Raw genomic sequence first — 9,880 nt, 5'->3', positions numbered from 1 at the left:
TAGACTGACCATTAAAATATGCACGTGTCCCAACCTTTACTCTGAAATTGATCAATCTATCCCAAAGTTTGTCCAGAGGAGGTTATCTTCTTGTATAAGGGGATGGCCTGAGAATTATTTCTAGATCAATTTTAGCTGAAAAATGCAGAACATGCTTTAGCATCATTGAGAAATGAGATGGTGAATTCTTTCTGGAAGCCTCTTTCTATAGTAGGGCAGTGTTTTGCCTCAATATCCCTTGAAAGACAATATGATCTTGGTGCTGGTGATGCTTTCAAGGAACTCTCCAAAGTGCGAAATCTTTCTGAGAATAGCTCCTTTGATGCCTAGTTCAAACCTTTAGAGCAGATTTTATTACAGTTAAGTTGTAGCAGAACCAAGTGTGAGTGTGCTGAAGAAAAACTTTATGATGGTAATTATGTGCAGCTGGTAATGTAGGTCAACCAGCAATCTTGGTCCACACCCGATAGGGTACAACTGTATGGGTTTTTAGAATACAGTTCTGGAGAGCTTTTTATCTGAGGAGATCTATGCTCAAAGGCTCTGCTCTGAGGAAGAGGTTGGAGAATCACTGTTATGCTGCTCTAAAGAAGGCTATGGTGGAATAGCTGTTTACTCAAGGTTTATGCTTTGCTCTCTCATTTGACTTAAGATGAAGATGCCTTATTTTGTGTTACTTACAAAGACTACATAAGTTTCTTGCACTGTTTGTTTTTGCATGCAACATTGCAAGTTTGTGTTTCATCTCTGTTATTAAGAGTAAAGATTTTTCTGTTCATTTCTACTCTTATCTGTGTGTCTTGTGCATAAGACGTGGCTAAGATCTGCTTGCTGCACAACAGATTTTTCTAAACATTTCATGTTGGTGACACCGTTTTGGACATGCAATGCTTCACAACACAGTGATTCAGGTTTACCAGCAAACCGGAGGTTAAACCAACCCCTTGTAAGAGGTAAGAATACATATATAAATTGTAATAACGAAATCCATGAGGATACAATGTATCTCATGAAAGCATTTCATTAATATATTAAAAGCATATGTGTTAATTATTTCAAATAGACTCAGGGGTTTCCCATCACGTTCGCGTGACACACATACACACTGCAGCCGATTCTCTGTGTCGTGACACAGTTTGGAAAGCTCTGCTGTAGAGGGTTAACCATCTCACTGACATGGAGCCATCAACCACCACTGCACCAGACGCCAAGCAATGTGCCTGGCCCATGTATGCACCTATTGCTTCCAGTGCCGCTGGCTTTTATTACCTGAAGAGAATACTTTTCAAAACAAATACAGGGAAGAGGTAGAGATAGTTGGATTAGGATAATCCCTGTGGACAACAAATTAAACATGAGCCAACAATGTCATGTGGCAGCTTAAAAATCCAATGGGATTTGGCCTGTATAAATAGGAGTATGGTGTCTAGATCTAGGGAAGTCCTGCTACCCCTCTATTCCGCCTTGGTTAGACCACATCTGGAATACTGTGTCCAATTCTGGGCACCACAACTGAAGGGAGATGTTGACAAGCTGGAATGTGTCTATAACAGAAGCTACCATAAGAACTGCTACCATGAATAATTACTTGTCAGTTTCTTTCTGATATCTCCAATGCAATTCAGGTAGTGTGAAGTCATTTATGTGTACATATGTATGAACTTGAGACAGGACTCCCTGAAAAGGGGAAGGACTTCAGTTCCTTAGTCATAGCCCTTGTATTCCCCATTACGATGTCAGGAGCAGAATGTAAAATAGATAAACATTGGTGGTAGCATTTGCCAGAACACTTGGAGCCTAACATCAACTGTTAACACAACTTGCAGTGTTGAATACTTACTAAGAATATTGCAAAAAACGCAATTTAAATAATTATGTTCTGAGCTGATTTTGTATCCCTACTGGAGAGGAAGAAGTCGAACTGTACATTGTACCCAATGGTAATAAACATTAGAATGGTCCCCTCCTTTTCTTCCCTCAAAAAATCATCTTGTGCTCTTAAAAAATGATGCTTTCAATATTGTCAAATCTTAAATATTATCCCCACATCTCCAACATGCTCATGTCATAAAATCATAGAATTAGAAAACTCGTGGGCAATCCAATCCAACCCCCTGCAAAGAAGCAGGAAAATCACATTCAAAGCACTCCCAGCAGATAGCCATTTAACTTCTGTTTAAGTCTCCAAAGGAGCCTCCACCACATTCCAGGGCAAAGAGAATTCTACTGCTGAAAAGCTCTCACAGGGAGGAAGTTCTTTTCTGCCTGTGAGAGCAGGCAGAAACTTCTTTCCTGTAGTTTGAAGCCACTGTTCTTCGTCCTAGTCTCCAAGGCAACATAAAACAAGCTTGCTCCCTTCTCCCTATGACTGTCCCTTACATATTTATACATGACCCTCATCATGTCTCCTCTCAGCCTTCTCCAGGCTAAACATGCCCAACTCTTTAAGCCACTCCTCATAGGGCTTGTTCTCCAGAACAGATCATTTGAGTCACCCTCTGCTCGACACCTTCCAGCTTGTCAACATCTCCCTTAAATTGCGGTGCCCAGAACTGGACACAGTATTCCCGGTGTGGTCTCACCAAGGCAGAATAGAGGAGTAGCATGACTTTCCTGGATCTACACATGTCCCTGTAGACCCAGTGGTTCTCAATTTGTGGGTCCCTAGATGTTTTGGCCTTCCCTTTCCAGTAATCCTAACAACTGGTAAACTGGCTGGGATTTCTGGGAATTGTAGGCCAAAACACCTTGGGACTCACAGGTTAAGAACCACTGCTGTAGACTCTTCCAGAATGCATTACAAGAATATTCTCAGTGTGTGTGGAGGGGGGGGGGGGGAATCAAATGCATGCTCCAAATTATGACTAACTTTGTTTTTCAAAGCTCAAAGCAATGGGTACCGTCTCACTTTCCGTGAACAGGATGATAAACACTGAAGCACCCGAGGAATCCAGTAAAGCAAAGGGCAGCTAAAACTGCAAGCTGCTATTTCACAGCATACTGCCTTTTCGAGCTGAGAGAATGAAAATATGCTCATCGTTCATAAATATATATAAAAAACTTCTTTATTTGGCTTTTGCATATTGGAAACGTAAATACAGTTTGCACATAATGACAATGCTAATCTTACGTCCTACACTGAATAATCTTTTATTACAACATGTAGCATTTCTCAGTTCTGCCGATTGCGTACAAAGTGCCTATTTAACTTCAGTTCATTAAGTCATGAGCATGGTAACAGAACATGTATCTGAAATGTTTGCAAGTAGCAAAAAGAGATATAAGAGCATGACATGTTGATGGAGCATCCCACTGAGGGTGCATCTACACTAGAATTCATGCACTTTGACACCTCTCTTACTGCCTTGGAATCATAGGTGTTTTGCAAGGCCTTTCGGTAAAGGTAAAGGTTTTCCCCTGACATTAAGTCCAGTTGTGTCCAACTCTGGAGGTTGGTGCTCATCTCCATTTCTAAGCCGAAGATCCAACATTGTCCGTAGACACCTCCAAGGTCATGTGGCCAGCATGACTGCATGGAGCGCTGTTACCTTCTCGCCAGAGCGGTATCTATTGATCTACTCACATTGATGAGAGGCCTTTAGTCCTCTCACCAAAAGACTACAACTACTAGGGTTCCATAGCATTGAGTCATGGCAGTTAAAGTGCTGTCAAACTGCATTTAATTTTACAGTGTAGATACACCCTGAGTCTTCCTGGCCAGCAATACCCTGATAAATTTCAACTGCTTAATTGAATCCCATTTGCTACAGGATTTCACGTCACATCACATTTTTATCCCTTTCCTTCATTCTTCCCTCCGCAACCAATTTACAGATGGAGGTAGACAAGAAAGACCTAACGAAATTTGCCTTGTCGTTTAGGAAGGCAGGCAGGAGGAAATACATCTCCAGGTGTTCATTTCTTTGACTTCTACCAGATCTGCTTGCCTCAGTTCTGAATACAGACAACTGAAGAAGGGAGATGCTAACTTCCCGTTGTTTCGATTATTAAGAAACTCTTCCGCCCCACGGTCCACATTGTACTTGTGCATCCCTTTCACATCACCAAAGAGACACACAGAAGAGGAACGGGCTTTCCCTAAATTTGTAAGGCAAGAGAAAGAGCTAGACTTCCCATTTTGTACCATACGCCAGGAAATACAGGCTTGCATAAATGTTGTCAGATTTTAAAAAGATGTATTTTATTAAGCACGAAACAGCTGTCGGTACATTACCCATACAAAATAACCCAAGTGTAGTGAATTTCAAAGATCTAATGGGCAGATCCGATGTACATTGGCACAATAAAAAGACTACTTAAAAGGTAATACAGAGTAAAATAGGGCCACCACTGTCCATACAACAGCCTAAAAATACTACATCATCTGAGAGAAGATTGCCATTGTTGTATCGAATCCATATGTATTAGCACCATTCAAAGCTTACATCCGTTGCTGAGGCAAAGAAGTACCTGACAGACCAAGGCAAAGCTTTAAAGCAAAGGTTCAGTGCAACATTACCATTTCTTTCTAATAATATTTGTAGCCTATGGTTTCATTGCATGTTAAATAATTATGGCTTGGTAGAAATACACGGTTATGATGTAAAATTAGGTTTGCTCCAAGAAGAATGATATTTTATAACAGCTGTGGAAATGCATTTTAATATACTATGGCAGGCGTAGAATGCAGATGACATGCTGGGTTACAAATGGGCATCTTATGAGCAGAAACTATTAACTCTCTGTTGTACAGACTTCTGTTTGTCTCAGCTGTTGTTTTTTCAGACAAACTAGCTTGATCTTCTCTCTGATGTGTTCGGCTGTAGAAGCCATATCGCTTGGGCTCCCAAAATACTGCTCAGTACTAAAAACAAAGGGGGAAAAAGGTATGGGTTTATGATAGTAATGTGTTGCTGTGCATATACATTCATCTTCTTATACCAAAATATAGAGTTAGCACACAATATATTTCAATCACACCTGGCTAATCTCATTTTGGAAGAGTTTCCCAGACCTGACTGAAAAATTAAGCCTTGCAACTTTGCTACTAAATGTTTGATGGCTCAAATTATCAATTGCTTCTAATGAAAATTGGGTCCCACTTTGAGCTGCCACTCATTTTGGGATAAAAGAGGCAAATAGATAATATAAATAAATACAAAATAAACAAAATAAAATGGGTTTAACTGTGTTTCTTCACCCAATTATACAATATGCAGCAACTGATTGATCTTTTGAAGGAACAGAAAGAAGGTGTTTGAAAACAGTAAGGTTACTAATTTTGATTTTTTTAAAAATTGTTTAAAGCTGGAGTACACAAGACATCCAACATAAACGTGCCAGCAGAACATTGGATAAGCAAAAAATGTTGGCTAATAAGGAGGGATTAAGGAAAAGCCTATTAAACATCAATTATGCTATGATTTTACAAATTAAAGACCAAAACATCATGTTTTACAACAAATTGACAGAAAAAGCAATTCAATACATGGTAATGTTATGTAGTTTACTGTATTTACGAATTTAGCACCAAAAAATCACAATGTATTGAAATAGCTGTGGATCCGGGCAGGAGGCAGACTGCGTTGGATAATACAGAATGTTGGATGAGCGAAGGTTGGATAAGACTCTACTGCATTTCAATTTGCTTAGTTTGCTTTTCACACTGAGCTTTAAAAAGATCATAATCTCAATTCAAGCTACATACCCGTCAGGATAAACTACAGGCACCGTTAATCTGTCCAGAAGCGATTTTCCAACAGATTCAATCTCATCAAATTGTTCCATGTCATTTATGGATTCAGGCTGATCCGGGCATTCTTGCAAAACCTGTTTTTTCAAAAAAAGGAATTAAGGAAAAGAAATTAAACGAAACCAGATCTTTTTAAGGAGAGGAACAATCCTTTATTTGCTACTCATCTTGATGTTTTCCCCAGAATTTCTCAACACAAGTTAGCAAAACAGCTGAGGACTTGTGATACAAGAATGTGGATTTGTGGGTGCCTAGCATTGTCAAAATCTGATAATCTGTGGTCAACTGGGCTCTTATCTTGTTTTGCTATACAAAGAATCACAGCCAGAAGCAGTGGCAAAGATTTTTTTAAAAACCAATTGTGTCATCGGGCAAACTGAAGTCCCCTGTGGCGAAATGGGTTTAAACCCTTGTGCTGGCAGGACTGCTGACCGAAAGGCTGGCAGTTTGAATCTGGGGAGCGGGGTGAGCTCCCATCTGTCAGCTCCAGCTTCTTATCTGGGGACATGAGAGAAGCCTCCCACGGGATGGTAACACATCTGAGCGTCCCCTGGGCAACGTCCTTGCAGACAGCCAATTCTCTTGCACCAGAAGCAACTCACAGTTTCTCAAGTTGCTTCTGACACACACACACAAACCCCAGGCAAACTTGGGAGCCTTTTTGAAATAAATATATACAAACATCAGCAGATTTCATATGTTGAGTCATACTCAGTTTTGTCTTATCTGTATGGACTATCACTAGAAATCCTGCAATCAGGAGCTCAGTGGCACAGTATGTGCAGTAGCTTCTTTGTATCATCAGCACATCAAAGAAAATTTTGCTTTATGTAACTTAGTTCAGATTATTTCTTTTTGGGGAGGGGGGAGAGTTACACTCCCTTTCATTGGAGTAGCTACAACCATCCACTAGACCAGTGGTTCCCAGGTGTTTTGGCCTACAACTCCCAGAAACCCCAGTCAGTTTACCAGCTGTTAAGATTTGTGGGAGTTGAAGGCCAAAACATCTGGGGACCCACAAGTTGAGAACCACTGCACTAGACAATCTGATTTTTACACTATGTTCAAACCAAGACAGCATTCACAGTGGACATTCACAGTGTTGGAAACCCATCAAAGTCTAAGCCTGAATTTCAAAAATACTACCTGGTCTACGTTTTGCAGAACCATTTCAAAGTTTACCTGATTATGTTTAATAAAATGGTGGATTAATGGAAATGGGATCTTGATTCTGTGCACAGTGCTATTCAAGTAATGTGATTCATTTCCAGGGAATGAAATAACAAGTATCGACTCGATCCAAGCATACCTTTCTATATGCATGACACTTGGGTGCAACTGGGTAAATTTGGAGCAACACATTCATTTAACTCAATTACAGCCAGTAATTGTGCACTCTATTTTTCCACTGAATTACTTAAACATACAATTTCACTATCTTATTTCCTGCACTAGATTATGGTCAGAGACTGTTGGGACATTGAGCCTCTTTCGTGAAGTTTTATTTTTTTCAGTGCCATACATAACAAAGTTACAGCAAAGACACCGCAACTCCTGATTGAACGGATATAGTCATGGGACACTGTAAGCACATGACAAATGCTTTGCAGAAACGGTGCCTAATTCACAAGAGGCAACCAGACAAGATGAAGTAAGGAAGAGGAATCTACTCCAAAATGTAAATTCACCTTCAATCTTTCATTACAAACCATACTAATTTACATGCTCTTACTAGCTCCCTCTCCCTTACATCCCCCTAAATGTATTTAAAGTTAGGACACTAATAATTACAGTGTGATGATTTGTACTAAAATATTATTCATGCCATGGATCAGAATGTTTTGAAACAAATACAATAAACCACCGCTTAGATATGTTACGCCAAAAAGCCTACTGAAGTTTTTGGAATTAATATCCGTTAATATTCATGGCCTTGATAGCGGGTATTAATATATTCATAGCAGAATGTGGAACAACTAACTTTTTCAGCATTTGAATGGAATGCAACGGCCATCTCCAACCGAGTTACTCTCTCTTCTGAAGTTATGGTGAACTGCTTCCATACTCTGTTCAGCTTTGGAAGTGTGTCTCCTGAGGACCTAGATGTACATCTCAGAGACTGACACAGAACGACAGTAGCCTGTAGTAACTGTCTCCCATAATCATAAGTACTCTACAAAAAAAGAAAGAAAGGAGATGTAAAATTTGAATTTCAAATCCTAGAAGAGGCTCTAACGACAATACAGTGACACATCTGAAGAAATGAAATCGAAAACACAAATCACAAAGCATTATTGAACTTTTTAAGACTATTAAAATGCCAGATTGCTTCTATAAGCTTTTTTGAAGCATGAAGGCTGCCTGTAATAGCTAAGCATTATGAAACTCAAGAAGGGGGGAGGAAGGGAAGGAAAGGTTTCAGCTTTGTTTTTTGAGATCAGTGCCTGAAATAAAGTGGTGGTTATTTATTTATTTATTTATCTATTTACCACATTTGTATACTGTTCTTTCTCAGCCGGAGGCGACTCAAGGCAGTTCACAATCAGCAGCAATTAGATGCCGTTACAAATATCAATTACAGTTAAAACAATTAGAAAAACAATTCAACATTTAAAATGTAACATAAAAAGCAAATACATCTGTAAAAACAAAATCCATGATGTCTCCTTACTAAAAGGGTTATCCAATTGCATGGTCAATCATTCTGTATATTCGCTTACGTCTAATTATGCTCCAGTAGGAAAAGCTTGCTCCATGTCTTAACCATTTTGCGGAATGCTAGAAGGGAGGGAGCCGATCTTATATCCCCAGAGAGGATGTTCCATAGCAGAGGGGCCACCACTGAGTAGGCCCTGTCTCTCATCCCTGCCAAACGTATCTGCAAGGAAGGCGGGATCAAGAGCCTCCCCAGACCATCCTAAAGTCCTAGATGGTTCATAAGGAGACATACGATTGGATAGGTAAGCCGGACCGGAACCGTTTAGGGCTTTATAGGCTCACTTTGAATTGTGCCCGGTAGCAAACTGGCAGCCAGTGGACCTGGCGCAACAGAGGAGTTGTGTGCTCCCTGAGCGCCACTCCCATTAGCAACCTAGCTGCTGCTCGTTGGACCATTTGGTGCTTCCAGACAGTCTTCAAAGACAACCCCACATAGAGAACATTGCAGTAGTCTATACGGGATGTAACCAGAGCATGGACTACTGTGGCTAAGTCAGACTTCCCAAGGTACGGGCGCAGCTGGCGCATAAGTTTTAGTTGTGCAAATGCTCTCTCCTGTTCTTGAGGTATCCCCAAGGACAGTATTCTCATAAAGTAAGCTTACCAGATCGATCCATAATTTCTAGTAATTCACAAACAGTCTAAATGACATTGATTTTAAATACAGACCTCAGTTGCCTTGAGTGACTGCATTATAACTAAACTACATAGGAGGGAAACATATTACATACCTGTGCCACATCAACAAACTTTCGATGTTTTTCCAACAAAATTTTGGTTTCTTGTGCATCATCTCCCAGTCGGATATGAGTTTTCAGTAATGCCTCTAATAATTCACTTAACCATTCTACTGCCTAAGATGAGAACAGAAACAGAATGTAACACAGGCAACATTTAAACCAGTGAAATCCATTTCAGGTGTACTGGATGAAGCTCTTATTTGCACTTTCTCAGCCTTGCATCAGAGGCCTGGCATATGTTAGAGCTCACCTGAGCTGCATCCTCTTCACATTTAAATAGCTGTACCATCTGAAGCATCTTTAGCCGCCTCACATCTACCATGTCCTCACATCTGTAAAAGCCAGAGCAACATAAAAGCCTATCAGCAAGACCACTGCATGAGATTTTGGTGTAGCAGATCCTTACAGGAATAATTCTTGTTTGCTTTGTGTGCCACAAAAATATTACTATGTAGTCTGCTAAAAATATATTTATTTACAGTACTTATATTCTGCCCTTCTCACCCTGAAGGGGACTCAGGGCGGATCACAGAAAACATATACGGTAAATATTCAATGCCGATTATACAATGACAAGATAGACAACACATAGAGGTGTATATATAGGCTTTTTCTCATCATTCGGCATCTTTGGAGGCTGTGCATGGTTCCGGACACAGGGGGGTGGTGT

General features: G+C 40.1%; 1 protein-coding gene across 2 annotated transcripts in view; it reads right to left on the bottom strand.

Annotated features, from left to right (window-relative positions):
* Positions 1-3,047: 3,047 nt before the first annotated feature.
* The window catches only part of SESTD1 (SEC14 and spectrin domain containing 1), an 85,944-nt gene continuing 79,111 nt past the window's right edge, over positions 3,048-9,880 (bottom strand). For both annotated transcript variants that reach the window (XM_060779882.2, XM_067471186.1), the window contains exons 15-19: positions 9,461-9,542; positions 9,202-9,324; positions 7,734-7,925; positions 5,708-5,829; positions 3,048-4,864 (exon numbers count right to left, since the gene is read on the bottom strand). In XM_060779882.2, the coding sequence (XP_060635865.1) occupies positions 4,735-4,864; positions 5,708-5,829; positions 7,734-7,925; positions 9,202-9,324; positions 9,461-9,542 (649 nt within the window). In that variant the 3' untranslated portion in view covers positions 3,048-4,734. The remainder of the gene's footprint in view (positions 4,865-5,707; positions 5,830-7,733; positions 7,926-9,201; positions 9,325-9,460; positions 9,543-9,880) is intronic.

This window comes from Anolis sagrei, chromosome 1 (assembly GCF_037176765.1).
Source record: "Anolis sagrei isolate rAnoSag1 chromosome 1, rAnoSag1.mat, whole genome shotgun sequence".
NCBI classification, from domain to species: Eukaryota; Metazoa; Chordata; class Lepidosauria; order Squamata; family Dactyloidae; genus Anolis; species Anolis sagrei.
This window is presented reverse-complemented; position numbering and strand designations above follow the sequence as displayed.